Here is a 25575-nt window from a genome sequence, read left to right on the forward strand (position 1 = left end):
GGTTAATTTTCATCCAGCTGCACTTAACTACTGATGGAGCCAGCAGAGAAAACTACTTGGCAACATTTCCTAATTAGGGGACGTTAATTACTGCTAAATACTATACAATTTCAATGTTAGAAGAGTTCATCTCCATCAATGTTATTACAGTACTAAAGGAATTAATAATGATTTCAGACTTGGAAACTGTTGCCAAAGTACCCATTAGTTCAGAGTTTTAAAAGTGGTTCAACAATGCAGTTTCAATATATGCACTTCACAAAAGGCTCGGAGCCAGTCATTCTCTGTGCTTCCATCAGACAGTGAGAGAGGCCTGCAACCCTGGATTTGACAAGTTATTCCAAATAAATATGTGAACTTCAGCCTCTCTTGCCTCTGTAAACCTCTCATGTAAGCTATTGTCTCTTTCTTTCCCAATCAAAATCCTTCCTGCGGTCTTTTCCTTACTTCGCTAGATCAAACTCTCCTTTCCCAGGACAAATACTTTCTTTCAGCCAGTGCATCCCAGAATGCACCTCTCAGGTGGGTGCCATTGAAGGCTGGTGCTCCCAGTGGCGGAAGAAGCCTCTCTGGCACTTAGGGGGTGCTGAGGGGTGGGGCGAGCTGCCCAGAGGCGCAAGTATGGCACCCGTATGGATTGCCCCATATGGACTGTGCATGTGTGGCAGCCTGTAAGACGCTGTGTGTGCCCTCGGCTGCTCTACAGCTGGGGGGGGGGAGGCAGCGGGCCATCTTGTCACACCCCCAGGGTGGCACCTGGGACGGACCACCCCCTGCCCCCCTTCGTACACCCCTGGGCGCTCCCCCACCCGGCTTCTTGCCTTTACATACTTCCAAGAAGTCCAAAACAAACATTTCAAGTCAAAATGGAAGCTGGTCAACTTGTGTGAGGCTTCACTTTGTTTTCAGATCTTTGACTCCACCTAGCTCCCAGCCACAATTGACCAAACTATGGGGCAGGACCTATTCATATTTCCATTTCTTCAATCCGTCTCCCATGTAGGAGAGTTCCGGCACCTATTTTTCTTGGGGGGAAAGCACTGCCTAGGACTTTTCCTCTGAGGCCAACTCCAGATTTAATGTGGCCTTCACAAAGTGCCCTCAGTGGACCATCTCTAGGTTCATGAACGTTCACGAGTTTACCTAGCAGGTGTAACGGGCTGCTAAAAACTGCCATTTCAAATTTCCCACAATGCACCACAGCACTGCACCATAGGATATTGTAAAAAGTGGAGTTGCTGACGAGAGGGTTTGGGTTTTTTTTAAGCACATAACGTACACAAGCTCCTATATAAAGCCTTGGAGAATCAGACAGAAGATCTGTCAAATCTAAGCATCTTGTTCTGAGCAGTAGCCGACCAGATGCCTCCACAAGGGCTGGGGGAGAAATTGGGGTTGGTTTGCAAATTCAGTTCTCCAAAGGCTGTGATGCAGTTCACCATCAAGAAGTTGTGTACAAAAATGCATAAACTGAAAGGAAAGTGTGCATAAAAATGAATGCAGTGAAACAAACACACAATTGCATTCTATTTGCGTATGTTGCATACAAAATGCTGATGATTTTATGTGAGGATGTTATTGAGGTTAAGACTGATCACAACCTGATGTGGAAATGTGGCAAGCTGAACTTTAGCCAGGGAAAACACAGGGGTGCCAACTTGAATAAAAAATGTGGGGGGAGAGTAAGCCCCACCCTGCATAATCGATCACATGACGCAACACAGACACACTATTTAAATGGCGACACCCACCAACTTTAGGGGGTCCCTTTCCACCCCTTTGGAGTTGGCTCCTATGTACCGAGAGAAACAAAAATGGCAGATTTGTCTATCCCTGAGCTCTAAGAAGCTCCAAATCAAACCATGTAGGGAAAGGTCCCAACTGGTATACAGCATATGAATATGGAGGTTCAATATAGCTGTTATGGCCTTAGCTTTTGATAAGACGTCTTCTTGGGAAACAGGGCCCCTCCAGATGTTGCCAAACTACAATGCCCATCCTCCCTGACCATGAGCTATGGGGCAGGGATGGGGGCTGTAGTCTTGTTCACTATGTGTGCAAGATGCCATGGGTTTTCTTATGGGGTGTGTGAAAAAGTTCTCCATTTTGTCGGCCCTGAATCTACTGTCAAATGAGCTTCTTTGGATGACCAGAAACCTCTACCCATTTTCTCAATGTCATGAGTACTTCTATAAAACTCCATCCCTCACCCCAACCCCACAAACATCTTTGATGACCCTTTCCCCCACCACCTCTAAAGCCCAAAGTCCCAAATTATGCGGCTGTCATTCAAAAGGAGCTTTCTCCAAGCTCCTGATCATTTTCCTCGTCCTTTTCAAGCTCAACAACCCACGTCTTTGAGGTGGAATGTCCAGAACTGTGTATATGACAGTTTTATTTCCAATCCTCTCTCCTAATAATCCCTAGCAATGAATCTGCCTTCCCCCCAGCTAATGTACCAAACAGTAACAGCTAGCCTAAAATCTCATATAGGACACAAACAGAATAACTTTTCTTCTTCTATGTGAGTTTAGAGCAGCCAGGATATTAGCTCAAATGGCCATTAGGCATTTTAAACACGGTGTCCTTTTGTACAGTTAGAATCCTCTTGGTTCTCATCTGCCCTATTAAAGAATTGACCAGATGGAGATTTTCCTCCCCTCCCCCCCCCAGCAAATCCTCATCTTTTCTTTCTGCACAGGTTGTATTTAATTAAAAATGATTCTTCCTTTTAATCCTACCCCTGACATTTTATCTATCATCCAGATGTTACCACTGATCATTTCAGCACAGAATCAGCAGGATAAAACTTACCTCTATTCTCTGATGTGTGTGGGGGGAGGAAACCAAAGTTAAAACTGAGCAAATTAAGTTATGGAGGTAGCTTCTTCTGTTCCGGTCCTCCTCAAAGTTATGAAGAGCCAGGCTTTATGGATCAACTTGGCTGACATGAGTGGATGGGGGGGGGGCGAGGAGAAGCAATACTTGGGGAGAAGCAAAGTTATTACCCCCAAACTGAGATTTATCTACTAAGAAGGTCAGAGCCCAACTGAAGCCCATGCGCCTGATATTAGGGGCTGCTGCTTCTCGATTTGTTGTTGTTCAGTCGTTTAGTCATGTCAGACTCTTCGTGACCCCATGGACCAGAGCACGCCAGGCACTCCTGTCTTCCACTGCCTCCCGCAGTTTAGTCAAACTCATGCTGGTAGCTTCAAGAACACTGTCCAACCATCTCATCCTCTGTCGTCCCCTTTTCCTTGCGCCCTCCATCTATCCCAACATCAGGGTCTTTTCCAGGGAGTCTTCTCTTCTCATGAGGTGGCCAAAGTATTGGAGCATCAGCTTCAGGATCTGTCCTTCCAGTGAGCACTCAGGGCTGATTTCCTTAAGAATGGATAGGTTTGATCTTCTTGCAGTCCATGGGACTCTCAAGAGTCTCCTCCAGCACCATAATTCAAAAGCATCAATTCTTCGGCGATCAGCCTTTTTTATGGTCCAGCTTCTTGATTAGGGTGGCAGATTTCCAGCTTGTCTGATCTACTTCGATTTTCACTAGACCCCAGGAACTACCATTCAGGGCCGGATACAAAAGGCAAATAGCTAAAAAGACCAGGATGCCTCCGAGTGCTTTCTGAGGCCTAGGAATTTGTTTTCCATACCAGCGCAAAACTGAGCTCACAAACCTTTCACACACAAGTCTGTTCCCGATTAGCTTTCTAGCAGTGTTAGAGTCCTGTTACTGTTCCTGTTAAACTGGGAGTCAGAAATCCTTGTCAAGGTACTACAGATCACTCAAGAGATTGACCAGTCTACCCGTCTTCATCTCCAGCTGGACTACAACTTCCATCACCCCCGACCACTGGGGCTGATGCATGATGCATGATGCTGTTGGTGCATGAGCATCTACTCTTAGATTTTCTTTATATATATAAATTTTTATTAGTTTTTTTAATATATCGTTTTCAAATAATCAAACATACTTTTACATCTTATATAGTTCTTTCGACTTCCATCAATCACATCTGAAAATTTTCTACTCTAATCACTTAATATACATTTCTTACTTCCACTATTACCTTTAAATCTCATAACTAATCTCTCTTCTTTCTCTATTTGCAATATTTCATATATTTCTCCTTACAAAACTTCTTGTAGTCCTACTAGCGTAATTTGTTGATTACAATTGCTCTTCAAATAGTTCATATATTTCTTCCAATCTTCTGCAAATCTCTGGTCCCGCTGGTTTCAAATCCTTCCAGTCATTTTGTCTAATTCTGCGTAGTCCATTAATTTTGTCTGCCATTCTTCTTTCGTCGGAGTTTCCTACTCTTAGATTTTCATTTCTGTCTGCAGAAGTTCTTTTTACAGACGTTTTCCTGCATCTTTTACTTCTTTGCAGCAGCAGCAGCAGCATTCCAGCTATCTCTTAGTGAAATTCCCATTACAGGAATAAACACCATTTGGTTCGGTTTCTCAGAGTCTTTATTATTTACAGAACTTTACATTGGTCATTAATAAAGGGAGGGGAAGGCAAATAAAGAAACACCATCTTTTTCTCTTTTTAGCCATCCAGCCAGAGACTCATTCACATACAGTGGTACCTTGGGTTAAGTACTTAATTCGTTTCGGAGGTCCGTACTTAACCTGAAACTGTTCTTTACCTGAAGCACCACTTTAGCTAATGGGGCTTCCTGCTGCTGCCGCGCCGCCGGAGCCCAATTTCTGTTCTCATCCTGAAGCAAAGTTCTTAACCTGAAGCACTATTTCTGGGTTAGCGGAGTCTGTAACCTGAAGCGTCTGTAACCTGAAGCGTCTGTAACCCGAGGTACCACTGTACTCATTTACACTGACCCAGACTTAGTTGATTGCATGCCCTGATAAGGACACCTGTTGCTAGGGAAAATTTCCGTTGACTAGCATCTTGTCCAAGGCCATTTACAAGTTTCTTCTAGAATATTCCAACACTAGCTAGGTTTGATGGGAGTTGTAATCCAACATAGCTGGAGACCCAAGTTTTGAGAAACACTGTTCTAGGCAGTACTGAAATCATGCACCCCTCTTTTTAGAAAAGCAAGCCAAACATTTCTTTTTGAGTTGGCAGTTCCACACAATGGTGGCAGTGGGAACTGGAAGTCTAAGAGAGAAAATGGAAAAAATCTGAAGTCTGCCCAGCACCTAAGCCCCACTTCCTTCCCCAGCAGAAGTCAGCAACAAAATAAGGCACAAAGCTCATGGTGGCCTGATCTTTAGAAAGATAGTGATTATTTTTAGTTAAATCGTGTGCGCACGGTAATTAATCTCAAGCAAAACGGGAGAACAATCCCTGCACAGAATATTTTTTTTTATTTAAACATATGTTCTTAAAATGTCAGGCAATTTATTTCTGCAAAGTTAGAAGTTGAGACAAGATTTCATAAAGTATAATCCCATCCTTTTTTAAAAAAAACAAAAAAAACCACCAGAGGCTCAGATTTAAGGCATGTGTAACAATTCTATACAGTATTTGTACACTATTCCTCCCTCTGTCAGCCTACAAAGAATTAAAAGGACTTTAAAAGCAAATGGGAAATTTGTGGACAGGTCTGTGTACTGCATTTCAGAGTTCTGTTGATTTCCTGTGTGTGCAACGCACTCTGCAAAAGCAGGAGAGGTTTCCAGCTCAAGAGAAGGTGGTGTCGCTTGCATGCCTGTCAGGATCGCTCATTCAGAAAAATCTCCCAAATATCTCAATGAATGGGGAAGCTGCAGCCCTTTACCTGTGCTCCAGAATCACTGGGGATGTGCTTGTAGACTCTTGCATAAGGGTGCAGCTGAGGTTTAGTTATGGTTTTAGCAGCCCACAAATGCCATGCACCCTGCTGGATCTCAAAAAAGTAGTGTATCCTGTACAATGTGCAGTACAGTAGGTTGCAATCCAGACAGACAGACAGACACACACACACACACAGAGAGAGAGAGAGAGAGAGAGAGAGAGAGAGAGAGGAAGGAAGGAAGGAAGGAAGGAAGGAAGGAAGGAAGGAAGGAAGGAAGGAAGGACACATTGCAAGTTGCATGTCTGTGTCTGTGTAGGGGAGTGAGGCAAATTGTTGAAGCCCTAACAAGCTCAAGATGGCAATAATTCAACCATCCATGGCTCTGTTTTTCAGCACATCATGGGATACAGCGGCCTTCTCCAACCCAGTGCTCTCCAGATGTTCTAAGACTCCAACTCCCATCATTCCCAGCATGCATGGCCAATGGTGAAGGACGATGGGAGTTGTAGTCCAAGGCACTTGGAGGACCTGAGGCTGATTTAGATCCATAGAAATGAATCTGCTTTTGTTCTTGTTTAGACTAACAACACCTCCCTGGTTCCCACTGAATACATCAAAAGTTGCTTCTGAGATTCTGGAGACTTTCAGATATCACTTGCAATTCAGTTGAGGTGGCAGGTGGGCGTAAATAAGAGCTTCTTCTTTTCAATGCCTGCTTCTTGCATTATTTTGTGAACAGACCTGAAGCCTGAAGCCCAGCTTTAGAGAAGGGGGAGGCAGTCTGAGACATCTGGCTCTCAAAAGAGCCTGCAACAGTGTCCATCCTGATACTGGAGACCATGTTATAGTTTATTTCGGTACCACCTTAAGGCACCCTATGCAATGGGGAAGAGGGGTGGGTAGGAAACACCAGTACAGAAAACAAACCCATTAATACAAAATTCGCACTAAATCAATCATTTGATCATCTCTTTGCCCCACTCCCCTCCTGCTGGTATTAATGTTAGTGAATGAGGCACAGCAAAATTGACCTGGAAAAACCTTCAAAATCCAGAATTTCTCTTAGAATCATGAGCACTTGTCCAGCTTGGTGAAAAAGTGAGTCAGAAGCCCCTTGCCCTGGACTTGTTTGCAGGAAAGGATTCAAGGACGTCGCTTGCTTACGCCTCTTCTGTGTATCCCCTTTTTCTTCTTTTTCCTTCTCTCTCGTTCATATCATGAATTAGTCACTGGTCTAAGCCATAGGCAGGTCATAGGAAGCTGCGTATCTGCCAGTCACATGGTGGTAAATCTGCAGAGTGGGAGGAGGGCAGTTGGGGAGGAAACGAGTTTACCGGAACAGCAATGGAAAAGATGAAATTAAACAGGTGTAACAAGCCGACAAATTAAGGGCAGGTTAACAAGAAGGCGGATGCCATTTATAAACTTTTAATTACTCGCGCCGATAAAAATAGAACAAGTTTTCTGAAGACATCTCCTTTGAGCACAAAATACACAAGATGATCTCATTCTGTCCTGTTCTTTGCTCCGTATTTTATTTAATTGGCAAATTTTGTGTGCCGCTCCTCTCCAAGAAACAGAAGCACACATGGGGCTCATTTAACATTGACCTGCAAGGCAGGCCAAGCCAAAAGTGTGTGTCTTACCTGAAACCACATAGGAGGGCTTTGTGGCCAAGTGGGTCTAGCCACTCCACCTCACTGGCTCTTTCCAGGGAGAAAGATGTGGAAAGTGCCATTTGTGTTTGGGTCCTGCTGAATTGGGGGGTGAATCACCTTTCATTGGGCCCAATGCATTTTGGAATAAGCACAGTTTTTCAAAATTCCTCTGAAACCACTGCCCCACCTTGATTTGTTCCAAAAATTGCATTGGGCCTAATACATCTGTGTCCCAAGAAATTCTCTCCTTTCCCCTTTATGTGACTGTTGCCTTCCCGTTTACATTTTTTGCACATCCGAATTCATCTCCCAGAGCAACTCTCGTGACTGTGCCATCAATCTGATAAGCCTCAGCTGTGGCAAAGTTACTTGGGGCTGATGCACTTACTCAAACCTGAAATCACACAAAGCATGTGGGGTGTGAAGGATCAGCCATCGTAGTCAGTCCTGGGGCTTGCCCCCCTCCCCCAGGAAGTCTTCCGCTTCGCACATTACATGTTTCCAGTGGGGGCTGCAAAAAAAACCAACAAAAAAAAAACCCTATTCCTCTCAGAGAGCTACAATCCCCAGAATGGTTTAGCAAATCAATCCCTCTCTTGCCAGGGAACACTGGGAATCATAGCTTTGTGAGGGAGAATAGGGGTCTCCTAACAACACACTTATTCAGGGACACGGGTGGCGCTGTGGGTTAAACCACAGAGCCTAGGACTTGCTGATCAGAAGGTTGGTGGTTTGAATCCCTGCGACGGGGTGAGCTCCCGTTGCACAGTCCCTGCTCCTGCCAACCTAGCAGTTCGAAAGCACGTCAGAGTGCAAGTAGATAAATAGGTACTGCACTGGCGGGAAGGTAAATGGCGTTTCCGTGTGCTGCTCTGGTTTGCTAGAAGCGGCTTAGTTATGCTGGCCACATGACCTGGAAGCTGTACGCCGGCTCCCTCGGCCAATAAAGTGAGATGAGTGCCACAACCCCAGAGTCGGCCACAACTGGACCTAATGGTCAGGGGTCCCTTTACCTTTTAACAACACACTTAACAAAATAATACTTCCCAGGATTGTTTGGGGGACGTTGTGGCTCTTAAAAGTGGCATGATACTGCTTAAAATGTGTAGTACAGATGGCAGCCTTAGTTGGTCTGATGGAGCCCAAGGTTGTAGGTTCGATCCCCATATGGAACAGCTGCATATTTCTGCATTGCAGTAAGGTGATCCTTGGAGTCTCTTCCAACTCTACAATTCTATGATCCACACACACAAAAGGAAAATAGGAAAGTGCCCTACACAGAGTCAGGCTGCTTGTCCATCAAGCCTAGAGTTGTCAACTGACAGGCAGTGGCTCTCCAAGGTGCTGAGCGAGGCCCTTTCCCATTGCTCAGCTGGAGAGTGTGAGGGGCTTTGTATGCAGAAAAGTTCAGGTTCCATCCCCCCTATCTCCATTTAAAACGATCAGGTGGTGGTTGGTGGGGAATAGACCTAATAATAATATTATAATAATTTATTACTTATACACCGCCCATCTGGCTGGCTTCCAACACAATACAGTGGTGCCTCGCAAGACGAAAATAATCCGTTCCGTGAGTCTCTTTGTCTAGCAGTTTTTTCGTCTTGCAAAGCAACCCTATTAGCGGCTTAGAAAAAGGGGGGGGGTGAAAAAAATCGCACGACTCGCAAGCCCATAGGGAAATTCGTCTTGCGAAGCGCATCGAAAAACGGAAAACCCTTTCGTCTAGCGGGTTTTTCGTCTTGCGAGGCATGCAGGGCACCACTGTATTAAAATACAGCCAGAGTTGACAATATTGGGTTTGACGGCATCCGCTATTTCATCATTCGCTACCTGGTGGTTTTTTTTAATGGAGATATCAGGGATTAAACCTGGGACTTTCTGCATGCAATGCAAGTGCTCTCCCTTCGAGGTCTCGGTCTTCTCCATTAAAAGCCTTCCAGCACTTGAAATAAATTAATAAAGCTGTGGATAGAGGAAAAGGCAAGAAGGGCCAAGACTCGTGCTGCTTGTCTGGGGTCTCTTGAAAAGCAGATGGTAGGAACTGAACCTGTGGCATCAGAAAAGCACAGTGCAATATCTACCCATGGGTTATTCCTATACAATGGCTAACATGGTACAAAATGAACATATTACTGCTGTGAAGAACCACCTTGCCTCCCCAAATGAGGTGGATCAGAACTAATTGGTAAACACCGCCAATTAAAAAGCAAGGATCAGTTATAAGCAGCAGTGTAAGAAAATGAAAGCTCTCAAAAGGCAATTTTTAAAGTCTGTACTACAAAAGTCAAAACCACATGGTTTTTTATGGGATGGGGGTGGGATAATACACCATTAGTAGGAATAATAACCTTAAAAATATAGTATAAACACCAACAACTGGGAAACACTGGCCTGTGAGCTCTCAAATTGGAGAACAGCTTTTACCAAAGGTGTCATGGACTTTTAAGACATTCAAACTCAGGACACAAGGGAGAAGGAAGGCACTCAACTCCCGCCCAGAAACCTATGTCTCCACTGTGGAAGGACGTGTGAATCCAGAATTGGCCTCCACAGTCACTTACAGACTTTCTGTTAAAACCGTGTTCATGGAAGACAATCTTAATCAGCTACAAGTGATCGCCAAAGAAGCAAGAAGTAGGAATACTAACCTGTCTCTCAATATCTCCCAGCAAAGTGCTGGCCCCCAGGCGAAAGAGTTCTGGCTTTAGCCACTCATCTCCTAGTTCCTCCTTCATCAGTGAGAGCCAGATCAGGGCATCTTTGGCCGTGCGAATGCCTCCCGCAGGCTTAAAGCCAACCTTGATTTAAGAAAGAAGAACAGGAAACAGGAAATTTAAAAATACAGGATGTTGGCCTAGATAGGAATCTGCATATCTGTATACAATATCCGTATGATGCTATCCTGCCCCCACTGGAGACTCTGTCTACATGCGCCCCAGAAAAACTTAGAAGGCTGTCAAGCTAAAGAGATGAGGCCTTATCTGTGGTGGCCTCTCATCTATGGAACTCGCTTCTATATGAATTCCCTACTTAGCCCCTTTTGGTTCAGGCATTTATATCCTATGATTTTTATTCAGCTCTGTAAAAGCGTAACACATACAGTCGTACCTTGGACATCAAACGGAATCCGTTCTGGAAGTCCGTTCAACTTCCAAAACGTTCAAGAACCAATGCGCGGCTTCCGATTGGCTGCAGGAAGCTCCTGCAGCCAATTGGAAGACACCACGGATGTTCGGGTTCCAAAGAACATTTGCAAACCGGAACAATCACTTCTGGGTTTGCGGCGTTCGGGAGCCAAAACTTTTGTCTCGCAAGGCGTTCGGGATCCAAGGTACAGCTGTATTTAAAAAGAAGCAGAAAATTGATAGTAACACGTTCATAATTTGGTATTTCAGCATCTGGGGGAATCACAGACTCCCTGTCTCTGCTGTACACAGGGCCGCAACAGCTCTCTAGCTTGTCTGCCTTACTTTTCCCCAAACACAGTTCCTCTCCATGACCTTTCCCCAAGGGGAGAGCCATAGGCTCAGTGGGCAAACATCTGTTTCAAATGCCCAAGGTTCCAGGTTCAATCCCCTACATGAAACCGCCGAGTTGCTGCAAATCAGTTTATGCAGTGAGCTAGATGGACCCATGGTCTGACTCTGTGTCAGGCAGTTTCATATAATGTACAGGAGGCTCCTCCTCATGTTCCCACAACTTTCAGGAATGCACCGAGAAGTGGGCCTCAGAAGCAGCGATATACAAAAGGTAGCTCTGTCTGCAACCCTTTGGATTCTGGCTGCCATCTTGGGTTTGGTTTCTTTTAGTTAAAACATTCATGTTCCCCCCAAATAATTACATTTATTTTCACCCAGAGCTACCTATTACTATCCTGTCTCTCATTCTGTTTGCCGACTTTCTACAGAATCCATCTGACTGCCAGAATGCACCACACACACACACACACATACACACATATCTATATATAATAAATGTTTCATTCAAGAGCTGAAAAAGTTGGGCTACTTTCCCCCTGCTGTTTCACAGCATTTCATTATTTTGTTTAATAAGTTCATCTCCTTGAGAATTTTTTCTCGTCACCTTATATTATTAAAAGTAATAAGTTTCTCTGGACTGGGGGATTTCCCAACAGAAAAACCAATTTGTGTGTGTCCTTCAATAATGACAGGAAAAGATTATTTCCCATTATGCTGCACACTTTTCATATCACCGCCGCAGCTTATCATTCAATAAATGTTACCCTGCAACCCGCTTCTGTCCTCGGAAGAAGTTTAATTTCTACATTAACCTGTTTTTATTGGCCAACGCCTTGTTGGAAAAGCATCTGTACGGCAGCCAAATTGGTTTGTTAAGGAAACCATTTAGAAATCTCTCGTCAGTGATAAAATTGTCTTCGTTTAATAAAAAGGATATAAACTCAGTTTACATCTCATTTTTTTATTATTATTTCCTGAGCAGGTGCACGCACCACACACTTTTGGTTAATAGAACTTTAAGCACACACACACATCATAAAGTCTGCTTAAATGAACGATAAATTAAACAGTTATTTTAATGACATGCAAAACCTCCACGGAGGCAAGGCGAAGGACCAAATTACATGTGCTACCACCACCAAATTACCACAGAGACTTGAGACAATACACAATAGTTGCCACAGCAGCACACAAAAAAAGATGGCACCTTCTATGAGGTGCCCAAGTATCTGCCAAAGGAGCCAGGTGCGTGTTTATATGCCAATGCTGGCAGCAGCAGGAGTAGGCATTATTGGCACCTGATGAGGTCCATCCCCAAGCGGAAGGGCTGGGTTATGATCCTGGGGTCACATCTCCCATCTTCAGGGGAGGAGACCAAGGATTCGACTGAGGCAGAGCTGCTCCTCTTATTTGAGGTTCGGTCAGAAACAACATTCCTGCTCTGCTCGTTATTGAGCCCTGCATGGAGCTGTCCAGGGTTCCAACGAAGCTTCTGCACTGCTGAGCTCATCGCTCAAGGAGGAAGAACAGCCCCAAAGCAGACATCTGGAGCCCCCTGCCCCTTCTGCTCCACCTCTTGGCTGCCCCAGCCTGTTCGCCTGCTATTTCTCCAAGTAAGAGCACAGTGACAGGAGCAAAGAGGAGCTTGCCACACCCTCCCCCTCAGCAGCACTGAGGAGGACGCAGGCCTGTTCCAAGAGCAGGGCATACCGAGGACATCTTGCACAAAGATTCGCTCAAACCCAGTGCCAACATTGCCAGATATCAAGGTGGTGGTGCTCTCACCACCCTGACTGAAGAATTGAGCGAACATTTCTCCACCACCACCCCAAAACATGTTTCAAGTGAAACTCAGAAGAGTGACCGTTGAATAAAAGGCTGAAGGAATGATGTGGAAGTCCCTAGTGAAGAGGTGGTTCTCTTGCAAGAATCAGAGAGGAAGTACAGGATGACACAGCCGGGTTATACCTACTGCCGAACTCTATGCCTCCCACCCTTCCACATACACAGGACCAGGAAACAAGCCGCACCAGCAACAAAATGTTGCTGCATAGAATGCTCTTCTACAAACTCTGCAATTATGCTATTTCCCATTCTATCCCTGCTCCTGCCCACTTTCCCTCCCCATCAGTCAGTCAGGGTCCAGTGGCCACCAAGCCACTGGGGTGTTTTCAGGGTTCGCAACCTTTGTTGTTGTAGTATTTTTCCTCCAATGTATTTGTACTTCTGCAAGCCTCTGCAAAGCTACTAATATCACCCCCTTGTGGCCATATGGTGCTGCTTTGGCTACTTAAGTCAAGAGAATGAGTTTTCTATTAGAATACCAGATTGGAGATATTTGCTTCTCATTCTTCTGAGATAAAAGGTCTTCAAACAAACTAAGTTTCCTATTCCTTATGAACCCTCTGTCTGTCTCTGGGCTTCCATTCAAAGACAAAGCACTACAGCTCTGTGTCACAGCCGGTCAGTGTGGTGTGGTGTATAACTTAGAGGAGTGTAGCTCAAACTTGGGTCCCGAGCTGTTGTTGGACTACAACTCCCATCATCCCTAGCTAGCACAATCAGTGGTCTGGGATGATGGGAGTTGTAGTCCAACAACAGCTTGGGACCCAAGATTGAGAAACACTGGGTTAGAGTATCAGGCTAGGAGGAGGAGGAAGAAGAAGAAGAAGAAGAAGAAGAAGAGGAGGAGGAGTTTGGATTTGATATCCCGCTTTATCACTACCCGAAGGAGTCTCAAAGCGGCTAACAATCTCCTTTCCCTTCCTCCCCCACAACAAACACTCTGTGAGGTGAGGCTGAGAGACTTCAAAGAAGTGTGACTAGCCCAAGGTCACCCAGCAGCTGCATGTGGAGGAGCAGAGACGTAAACCCGGTTCCCCAGATTACGAGTCCACTGCTCTTAACCACTACACCACACTGGCTCTGAGGAGACACCAGTTCAAATCACCCACTCTGCCAGGAAGCTCACTTGGGTGACCTGGGTCTAGTCACCATCTTTCAGTCTAACCTTGCTTACAGGGTTGTCATGAGGAAAACAATGTGGGGAGAAACAGTTTATGCCACCCATGGCACCTTGGTGGAGCAGCAGGATAAAAATGTAGTTAATACATAAGTCTGGCAGTTTACAGACCCTAAAGCACGGATAGAGGAACCTGTAGCCTTCTAAATGTTGCTAGATCACAACTCTCATAATTCCCGACCACTAGCCATGCTGGTTTGGGCTCATGGGACTTGGAGTCCAACAAAGTCTGGAGGGCCACAGGAAAGCTTTTAATGTTTGATGTTTCACTGTGCTTATTGTTGGAAGCCACCCCGAATGGCGGGAGGCAACCCAGTCAGATGGGTGGCAACAATAATTATAATAATAATAATAATTAATTATAATAATTACAATAATTCCCCACCCATGGTCCAAAGCCCGCGCATCACACCAACACTGCTTTCGAGAGCGCAGTCTACAATGAAAAGATGGAGAGGGTATGAAGTTACCTTATAGCCAGTTTTCCAGAAGAAGTCTCTAATAGCTCTCACCATGACGAGCCCAATGGGAAAGGTAGCATTAACGGTTTCTTTTCCCGTGGAAGTCTTGATAAAATCAGAACCTGCAAGGGTGAGAATAAAAAAAGAAGAAGTAATAAACAGATGTGTCAGCAAAATTATCATTCTGGTTCTTAGTATGTGGCAGATCCCGCTATCAGAATGCTCCTTAGCTGAAAATTCAGTTATCCAAACATAAAGAATTACGCCCAAACCTCGCTGGGCACACAGATGATTCAGATATCTGAACAGCCGGAGTTTGCCTACTTCCTTACTTGTTAGCTGGTTGACAGCCGACATTTTCGGGCAGGAACCACAGAGAGAGGGAACAGGGAGAGAGATCAGACAAAACAGAGAGCATGAGAGATTGGACAAATCAATTTTCTCTCTTTTGCTGGTTGGCTGCAGCCATTTTTCAGATGAAACCATGGAGGGAGACTACAGATTAGAAATGCCCCCATAGGAAATGGTGGAAATTGAGGGCTCTTTGTGCAAACCCTGACCTAACAAACGATTTCCTGTGTTCAGAAAGCGAGAAACCTGTGTACAATAAGCTTTAGATTTGTCATATGAATTCAACACCTTAACAAACTAGGAAAAGAAAGAAGTAGGAATTGAAATGTTCCCTTTTGTGGATTTCCAGCAGGCATCTAGTTGGCCAATGTGAGAAGAGGATGCTGGACTAGATAGGCCATTGGTCTCATCCAGCAGACTTGTCTTACATACTTAAATTTTACACTGTGGAGTGCTCCTGTTCAGGATCCCAGCCAGCCAGCCACACCTTTTTCAGGATACTCCATTCCACCCCAGCCCTTGGCAATCCTTCAGGGCTGTTTTTGGATTCCCGATCCCAATTTCAGTATATTATCCTAAACACTTTTTAAAATTTTTAATTCTGAAAACCTTTGGGTTCCTGCAAATTTTTCCAGTATTTCCTTCTTGGCTAGCATAACAATACAGTGTCAGAAATGAATTTCAAGAGAATAACATAGGAAGCTGCCTTATTACTAGGACAACCTATTCCCAAGGTCCACATGAGACTCTGGCTCAGTGGCAAAGGACAGCTTCTGCATGTAAAAAGAAGCAGTCCCCAAGCAGATGCCCTCCAGATGTTTTGGGCTACCATCATCCTGGCCACTGGCCATGCTGGCTGGAACTGAATGAAGGGAAGGTCAAACTAACAGCCTTCAGTTGGGTGCCATCTACCACCAAACTACTGCCTCTCACTGAGCTCTCTCTTTAGTTGATGACCTCTTCGTCAGACAAGTAAGCCAAACTTCCTCGCACCAACTCCTACTTTTCCCTGTATTTCATTTAATTGTGGCATTTAAGCCCTTTAGCACAATACTTCCTCGACCACCACCACCCCTCCTCCTCTTTGCAGTGTAAGGTAAGTCAAAGCTTTTATAAGTCTGGTAATTAGAAACCTCTATGGTACAGTTTCATTAAAAACTTTCATTAAACAACATCTGCCCTTGTATAGGGTCCCCTAATCAATTTGGTCAAACAGAAGGCCTTCTAATCGGCTGTTGATAAAAATAGAAGATGAAATTTTAATTCTAATAGATTAACCACAAACTCAACGATAGTCTTCAAAATCCATCTCGCTCCATTCTCCAGTGGATTTAACGACTATTCAGCAACTCATTACTAAATAGAACAAGATGAACATTTTCCAGTTCATTAAAGAAATGTACTATGTATTTTTGCATTGTCCTCATGATTCGTTACAGGGAGTCTTAATTACAAGATAATGGATAATGGTTATTAAACGGAGGCTCCAGTAATGAAGCTCTATTCATTTGCGAGCCTTGGAGACTGCAAAGAAGGGAAAATAAAATTACTAGCTTCAAAAGATTAACGGATCAAATTATTATTCAATTCTGAAAATCTCATTCAGACTTTGCAGAAACAAGAAGGGATTTTTTTTCACAAAAAAATACTAGTATTAGGACTATAGTGATGCACTTATTTTTTATTTTTTTAAAAAAATAATAATATCTTAAGGCTATTAGCAGAATAATCAGCTTGAGATGTGATTATCAAACATACAGTCAATTTAGCAGCATCTTCTAACAAAGAAAACAATACATTTTTTTATTTCGTGGAACAAATTCTATTTATGATACGAGTGAGAGCTTGCTAGCAGGATTCCATAAAGAACATGGAAGATAAATGTTGCTCCTGAGCACTACAGTATAAAGGTATTATTAACATTTTATATTCCACTAATGAAAACAGAGACTTTGGAAAAAGGCGGAGGGGGGAAGGAGGGAGAGAAGCAAATGGCTTGCTTTAAAATGGAGGCCATTAAACATAATTCACACTAGCTTTATAAATAACGTATTTCTGGTCATATTGTTCAGCTGTCAGTGCCTTTTCTTTTTTTTAAGAGTGGTAATATAAAGGGCAAAGTTTAGGAAAAGAGAAAAGGTTGAGAATCTGATTCCATGGCAGTATGGAAGGACTGTTCTTCTGTGATACATCACCTTCTCCCTTGCATGCAGAATGTCCCAAGTTGAATGCCTGGCATCTCCAGGTTGGGCTAGTGAAGAACCTTGCGTGAAATCCCAGACAGCCTCTGCTGGCCACTGTCATCTTCTTCTTCTTTGGCAATCACTCATAGCCAAGTAAGACTATCTTCCATAAACATGGCTTTAAAAGTGAGTCCATAGATGACTGTGGAGGCCCATTCTGGATCCACACATCCTTCCACAGTGGGAACATAAGTTTCCGGGCAGGAGTTGATCACGGTGAGGGTTTGCCAAATGTGCCTTCCTCTTAGCGCATTTCTCCCTCTTGTCCTGAGTTTGAATGTCTTCAAAGCCCATGACACCTTAGGGAAAGGCTGTTCTCCAACTGGAGCGCTTGCAGGCCAGTGTTTCCCAGTTGTCCATGTTTCTCAAGCATACAGTAAGGTTGGTAGTACTACAGCTTTGTAAACAAGCGTTTTGGTTTCCCTATGAATGTCCCAGTCCTGAAACACACTGCACTTCAATCAGGAGAGCCACTGTAGAGCTAAATGGACCAATGGGTTTGGCTCAGCATCAGGCAATTTCCAATGTTCCACTCTGTCCACCTGCGATTCCCAGCAAATGGTATTCAGAGGCATGCTGCCTCCAACAGCTGGTGGAGAACATAGGCATCAGGGTTAGCAGCCATTACTAATCCTCTTCTGAAGACATCTAAGTTGGTGGCCATCACTACCTCCTGGAGAAGATCCCATAGTTGAGTCACTCTGTCCTGAACATTTTGGTTGCACGTTTCTGAACCTTTCCCAATTCTACGATATCATTTCTGAACCAAGGTAACCAGAACTGCACACAGTATTCCAAACATGGCCGCACCATAGATTTGTATAATGCCATTACGGTTATCAGCAGTTTTCCTTTCGTAGTGATCCCAAGCATAGACTTTTATCTACAAGAAAGAAGATTCCACCTAAACATTAGGAAGAACTTCCTGACAGTAAGAGCTGTTCGACAGTGGAATTTGCTGCCAAGGAGTGTGGTGGAGTCTCCTTCTTTGGAGGTCTTTAAGCAGAGGCTTGACAACCATATGTCAGGAGTGCTCTGATGGTGTTTCCTGCTTGGCAGGGGGTTGGACTCGATGGCCCTTGTGGTCTCTTCCAACTCTATGATTCTATGATCTTTTTCACAGCTGCCACACATACCGGGTCAATATCTGGGTGCACAAACTGGAGCAAGAAATGAAGGAGAAGGAGGCCAGGCCAAGGAATGTCAGGAGCGCAGTTTAAGGATGCAGTTTTGGAAGACTTTAAGTATTTAAGTTCCAGCTTATGAATCCTACCACCTTGGGTGAGAAAACATAAATCCCCCCAGGGTGGGTTTGCTATAAGAGAAATTGGGGAGCAAGCAGAAGGAAAATGCACACAACCTTTTGGAAAAGTCATTTTGGTCCACGTGTTTTTGTGGTTTCTTTTAAATCCTTCCTTGCCTACGTCTAAAAAGAGAAGGAAGACTACAATGTGAACTCACCACTATGCCACTCAGTTCAAACAATGGCCCTTTTTGCATTTGTAAAAACGGTAACCATTTACATGATTAAAACTGGGAGAGTGGTTTTCAGCTAGCTATATCCAAAAACAATATTATGGTCCCATTATTAAGCAGTAAAGAATAATAAGCAGCATAGCAATCACAGAGTAATCACAATCTTTACGTTTCAAAGTGCCATAAAGACCCTGGGGACGTGATTATCTCCTGATAACCTCAGACTGCTTAAAGTTACTTTACTTTTAATAAAGAATAAGGACACAGTCTGCAATTTAAAATAATGCAGAGCAATCTGGCTGATGCATAATCTGTTGTATCACAGTTTTCACTGCAATCCTTTCAACCGCACTAATGAAAGTCCAAATTGGATGGCCCCGCGATGGAGTGTTAACCAAAAGCAACACGCTCCTCCCTCCACCCGTGAGTGTAAGGGGTGGGGATCCTGCTGGGGATCTTATATCCCCCAACCTATGTGAATCAAGCCTCGCAAGAAAGCCTGCAGAGGGCATAAGGGCTGCTGCGCTTACGTCCTGCTTGCAGACTTTCCACAGGCATCTGGCTGGCCACTGTGGGGATGGTGGACTAAATGAATCCATCAGGGTCCTTCTTAGGTTCTTATGGCTGCTTGTGGTTTTAAAGCCCCTTGCACAGCACTTCGCATGGGGCTTTGCAGGCTCCGCTGACCAGCAGGGCCTGCAAAACTCCCTCCTTTCAGCCCAACTGCATTTTAAACTGCCCCACACCTGAGATCATATACGATGCCAAGTGTAGGGGCAGGCTGCCCTGGCTTGGCTGAAATGGCCTCTTGGGTCCAATGGGGTAGTCTGGCATGGCCCTGAGGTATGCAAGCTGGAGATTCCTCAATGCTGTTTCAACCCAACCAAGGCCAGCCCAGTACATTTTGTTGGCTGACCTGCAACAGGAAATACTCCCATACATAGACACACCCTCATGAGTCAAGGTACATGGAACTCCTGAGCTTGCACAGAATTGGCATTGACTATTTTAATTTGGATCGTTTTTTTAAAAAAACAAACATTAGCCACTTTGCTGTCTGCCTCGTATTCCCAAAAGGCCAAAGATATGAGGCCTTTAAACCCAAGGAACCAAGGAGGGATCTAGTGGTAAGCATTTGTTGATCCTATTGAGTTAATGCATTTTCCTCCCTCCATTTCGTTAAATAGATGTGGCAGGGAGGATGCATAAACATGTATATCACACACAGAGACACAAACAAACAAGCAAACAAACACCCCACGCATTCTCCTAAAGGGAGCTCAGGGCAGCTAACTAAAATATAGTATACACAACAACAGAACAAGAAACGTGACTCAAAATATTAATAAAACGACACAAAACACCCATAACGAAACAGAATAACACAACAGCAGTATCAGCAGGCGGGAATCTTACACTTCAGAGGCCTGGGGGAAGAGACATTTTAATTTGTTGGCATCCGTCTGTCTCAAGAGACAATGGAAGAGTGTGGCATCAGGGGGTGAAGTCATACAGTTGGAGAGTTTCAACGCCTGCTGTGGCTGTAGAGACAGATATGGGAGAGACATGTTTTGTTGCAGCTGGGGCAGAGGATGGCACCCACTTGTGCTGCTGCAGATGCACCAGGGCATTTCTCCTCTCCGTGCTCCTCCCAGCCATCATTCCTCCTCTGGTCACTGCTGTGGATACACAACCTTGACCATCTGTGTCCAGGCAGTCTGAGGTCATCTGCAAAGGATTCCCACATGGCGGAGTTACTGTCGCCAGTCTTCATATCACATCTGAAGACATCTTTATTACACAGAGTTGGTCTGCCATTGGGCCTGGTGCCTAAAGCCAGCTCTCCACAGAGCACATCCTTGGGGATCCTGCCCTCATCCATTCTGTGGACACGAGGAAGCCAGCGTAGACGTCGCTGAGACAGCATTGCGATCATGCTGGGAACATGCGCTTTGGGAGAACACATCTTTGTTTGAGACTCTGTCCTGCCATGTGGCGCCCAAAATCTTCCTGACATATAGCCAGGGTCAGATTACTTGTACGGTCTTACCCTAAGATGGACACCTTGCTTAACCTCAGGCCAACAATGACTACCCACCATGGCAGGGACAGTAGTGGAAAGGGCTGTAGCTCAATGACAGTGCGTCTGCTTTGAACCCAAAAGGTTCTAGGTTCAATCCCTGGCATTTCCAGGTGGGACCAGGAATGTCCTGGCTGAAAATCCTAATTAGGAGCCACTCCTAATCAGCATAGGTGCTGACAATGCTAAACTAGATGGATCAGTGATCTGACAAGGTAGCTTGTTATGTTTCTGAGATTTGGTGTATTTTTATTTTTAAGCCCATCTTCCAAATGTATTCATTTGCTCATAACCTAGCCTTCCTTGAATAGCTCTGAGGAACTTATATGGGGCTCTCTGGCAGTCTCTCCCAATCGAGTCCATACCAGCTCAGCTTCAACAAAGCAACAATGCCGGATGTTTCCAGACCATTCCCTTCAACTTATATTGCACGGAGCTACGGAACATTTCCAGCAACTCGATTTAACTTTGATGCTTTCCAGTGTCAGCAGTAAGTTGTTAACTAATTTTATTAATAAAAGCCTATTGTCTACCAAACTTGGAGGAAAGTTGCTGAAATGGAAAAATGAGCTGCTTGAAATGGATTTAGAAAAAATATATTACACTGAACAAAGCAAGCTGGGAAATTAGGCTCCTTTATCAGGCTCTGAAAGTGCTATGAATTTTAAACATAACTTTTTTTTTAAAGGCAGATATATTTTTTTAAAAAAAACACACACACGCAACCAAGATCACCACACTTCAATGTCAACTTGAGTGTATTTTTCAATGGTTTCTGATAAAAGCACTCGACTTGCAATAAAAGTTCATGCCTTGAAGGAAGGCAGAAGTTATCTTTGCTTTGAAACCTTTAGGCTTTAAGTATAAATGCCTCGACTGCGTCAACCCTCCTTCCCACCCACACACACACAAAGTCTGCACCAAAGACATTAAAAAAATTATTTGCAAGGGATAGAAGTGATGAAACTTACATAAGCAAATGTTTGTCCTTGTTAGCTATCCATTTCCACAGTGCCATGAGCATACATGGCATTCTACAGAATCGGATATCATGGGACAAGTGCCTGCCCCAAAGAGCATACAGGCTGTCTTTCCATAATGAGGGAGGGGGGACATGGAAAGGTGGGTGGGAGAGGCAGGGGGACTGTGTCCAGGCACATTTCAGTATCTACCCCCATATCTATAAGGAATATAGAATATTCTATATAGAATATATCTGTAAGGAATTTCAGTAGTTCTTAAGGCTATCTAATGCAATTAGGTCTTTATCAACAGAAAATAACAACACTCTGGTTCGCCATATTCCAGCTAAGATGCCACTGACAAGGTAAAATGTAAAGGACCCCTGGATGGTTAAGTCCAGTCAAAGGCGACTATGGGGTTGCAGCGCTCATCTCGCTTCCAGGCCAAGGGAGCTCTGGCGTTTGTCCACAGACAGCTTTCCGGGTCCTGTGGCCAGCAGGACTAAACGGCTTCTGGCGCAACGGAACCCTGTGACAGAAACCAGAGCGCATGGAAACGCCGTTTACCTTCCCACCACAGTGGTACCTATTTATTTACTTGCACTGGCGTGCTTTCAAACTGCTAGGTTGGCAGGAGCTGGGACAGAGCAACGGGAGCTCACTCCGTCGCAGGGATTCGAACCTCCAACCTTCCGATCAGCAAGCCCAAGAGGCTCAGTGGTTTAGACTACAGCACCACCTGCATCCCTTTACCTTTTTTATGCCGCTGAAACTGACCACTAGCTCCACACTCCCCTTCTAGCTTATCACTCTGGATCCCTCCCAAGCAGATGAAGGCTGCATCGAGCGGGCGAGCTCCTCCTCTGGGCCTGTCTGGTCTATTGCTCCACAATGTGCAGGACTCTCCTCGATTGAGGAGTCAGAGGGGACAGAGGCGTAGGAAGGTCAGGTGGTAACCGGTGCAGAAAATTTCTTGTCACCCCCCCCCATTGATTTTTTTTTCTTTTTGCCTGAAAAAATGGTTTTACGTTATTTCATATTTTCTTACAAAGGATAATAAATAATAATAATAATAAACGGCCAAGTAAACAGCTATTTTCGTGGAGGAGGGTCAAGATATTAACTGATATGCATGGAATTTCATATATAGCTATATAATCCCTAGTGTAGTAAGATAAGATGTTTGGAGCAGGCATTAAAAAAAAAAAGTTATTTTATGAACCGCCCTAGTAGGGCAGTAATTGTTCCTTGATAATTTGTCTCACCCCCCCCCCCCCATGATGGAACCTGGGGCGCCCCCTGCCCCCCCTGCACCCCTGAGAAGGGGAGGTGAGCTGGCAGGACTGGGACTGTTCTGCTGCTGCTGTGTAGCTGGGCCAATCTGACTTCTCTCTATACAAGTCTGTGTTGGAAATTCAAGCCCTTCTCAGGAGAAGCTGGCAGCAGTCCCAGGCACCCGGCTTGATTCCCTGTTGACCTCCCTGGCTGCATTCCCCAGCAGACGCAGGCAAGGTCTCGATCGGCGATTCTTCTTAAACATGAGAAGAACACACCCCTCTTTCCTGCCTCCCCCGGGCAGGGGAAAGAGATAGACAGAAACGTATTTACATGCTTTTATTTCTGTCTTTGCAGCATTACAAAAAACATGACTGCTCTCTCCATACTCCAGCAGTGTTGAGACTAAAACCTCCCTGTACATCCTGTACAGCTCATATTACACTCTGAGGTAATTCCGGTGCTGCGCACTGTGAAATGACTGCCCCTCTGTTCCCACAGCAGTCCCAACATTCCCATCATGTTTACACTTCAAGCTAGGACTTTGCAGCTGCATTGCTTCATTATCCTAACAGTCTGCACTCGCACTGTGACTCTCAGCCTCTGGCCCTGCCCTGTAAGGTCCTCCTTCTCCTGACCCCCCTTGATCGCTCAAACCCCCTGCTTCCAGCACCTCCCAGCTCCTTCCTTCTGCAGTGTCCCAGACACTCTGCACTAGAACATCTACCATTTCCTCCTTGTGTGTTTGTGTCGCATATACAGGAAACTACCATATGCAGTTCTGCTGAAGCACAATCGCCACACACAAAATCAGAGGACTGCTGAGTGATCGCTGTAAACGCAGGAGGGAAGCTGCATTTAGCATTCCTGGCTGCAAGTTTATTTAAAATAATTTTATGCCAGCCCTTCGCTAAAACAACAGACAACTCCCAGGGTGGTTTACTACAAGGCAATAAAAACAAAGAAACATAAAAACCCAACAAATATGGACAAACAAACAGTAAATCAAAATCGGGAAAACGGCAGCGGAGAAGACACAACCCAACAATTCAGTGTGAAAAACAGAACTTCACAGCCAGCTTGTATGAGATCAGGGATAGGGAACCAGGAGCACTCCAGACATGGCTGGACTACAACTCCCATCATCCCAGACTCTTGGCCATGCTGGCTGGGGCTGGAGCCCCAGAAATGACAGGAAGGTCACAAGTCTCTCACCCCTGGATGACACAGTATTGAGACTAAGGGGTGAATGGTAAGTATAATTCTATACTAGATGACAGAGGGCCTGGAAAGCTTCTTCACCAGGTGCCAAAATGACTTCAGAGGGCATTTTGCAGGCAAGGGGCCATGACCAAGAAGGCTCTGTCTTTGGGGAAAAGGGATGCAGCTCAGTGGAAAAACATCTGGTTTGGTCCCAGATTCAACCCCAAAGCATCTCCAGGGAGGGCTGAGGAGAGACTCCTGCCTGAAACCCTGGACAGCTGTTTGAGGCCAAGTGTATACACTATTCAGCTACATGGACCAATGGCCTAGCAAGGCAAGTTCCTATTTTCTCTTCAATCACCATTTGCTTGCCTAACTTATCAATCTTATTATCAAAGTTTTAAATGTTCCTAGATGTTTTGAATGTGGCTTCTTTATGTCTTTTTTATTTTTTAAATGGCACCGTTTGGCTGCTTTGCTGTTCGCGGGCCTGGGCTCCTTTGGCAGGGAAGGCGTGGGGAAAATTCCCCTTGGGCTTTCGAGTACGGAGTATCAAGCTCCCAGAAGGCCAGGCTTTATTCAGCAATGCATTGTAGGACAGAGTCCAAAGAGCCTGAGGGAACTTTCCATTGCGACACAGGAAAAATAAACGTCACGTCGGCTGTTCGCCCTCACTATTGTCTTCCTCCATCCAACATACACTCAGCCCATTTTCTTTCACTGAACATGCAGACACCTCCTTGTGCCTTATCTGGAGTTGTTCTTCACTCTAACAGTCAGTGTTCGATTCCTCCTAAACTGGTTCTTACTGGTTTTATATGGTCAGGCTGCCCTCTTGCATACGTTACGCCGACCTCAGCAATAATGGCTTTTCCATTCCACGTCGGTGGCCAGCAAAGAAATCCAGCAAGCAAGATGGCGGCAAGGGCATTCAGGTCACCAAAGATGATCCTAGTGTTCTGCCAGGTAGCTGACGTTACAGGAGGAAACTTGGGTCCCAAGTTCTCAAAGTATTTAAAAAGCAACTCTCTTCAACCCCCCCCCCCCACCCGGCTGCTTTGTAGCATGAGGGAACTGAAGAAACAGCATTCACTTGAGAACTTCAGAGAATCCACACCTTGCCTTTCTCAAGGCATTTGAAGTGCCCTGGGAGATCCTTGGCTCTTGTGCATCACCTTTCCTGCTTCTTCTTGCCCTTGTTCTTTGAAAGGCAGGAGCCGTTTGATCAACGAGTGGACCAGATCACGTCTTTTGCGACTTCAAAACACGGCTCTCATTTGTACCTGTTCCCGCCTCCTTAACAGCCAGCTGACTTCGTCCGGGGGAGTCTGGGCTCCGGAGGACAAATGAAACTTATTTAAATAGCTTTATATTAAAATAGTCCATCATAGGCATTAACATGCAACCCCTGTCCTTCAAAAGAAAGGAAAATAAAAAAGCCCACTCAAAAAAAAGAAAGAAATTAGCACAAGGGAATTAAATATTTATATCAAATACAACTCTTATATATCTCTCTGGAGATAGGGGGCGGGCGGGAATCTGGTCGGAAAATAAAGTTTAAAAGGATGGGTGGGAGTGATAATTTTTTTTTCAAAAGGGGGGGAAGTTTGTT

At 44.8% G+C, this 25575-nt stretch overlaps 1 protein-coding gene and 1 long non-coding RNA gene across 2 annotated transcripts in view; one reads left to right on the forward strand and one right to left on the reverse strand.

The window, feature by feature from the left end:
* LOC310826361 overlaps nucleotides 1–25575 on the forward strand; it is a 683860-nt gene that overhangs the window by 638200 nt on the left and 20085 nt on the right. The window lies entirely within an intron of this gene.
* DERA (deoxyribose-phosphate aldolase) overlaps nucleotides 4460–25575 on the reverse strand; it is a 44299-nt gene continuing 23183 nt past the window's right edge. The window contains exons 7-9 of the mRNA XM_083700863.1: nucleotides 14383–14495; nucleotides 10060–10209; nucleotides 4460–7044 (exon numbers count right to left, since the gene is read on the reverse strand). Of these exons, the coding sequence (XP_083556989.1) occupies nucleotides 6988–7044; nucleotides 10060–10209; nucleotides 14383–14495 (320 nt within the window). The 3' untranslated portion in view covers nucleotides 4460–6987. The remainder of the gene's footprint in view (nucleotides 7045–10059; nucleotides 10210–14382; nucleotides 14496–25575) is intronic.

Source organism: Podarcis gaigeae, assembly GCF_964106915.1.
Source record: "Podarcis gaigeae genome assembly, chromosome: 10".
NCBI lineage: Eukaryota > Metazoa > Chordata > Lepidosauria > Squamata > Lacertidae > Podarcis > Podarcis gaigeae.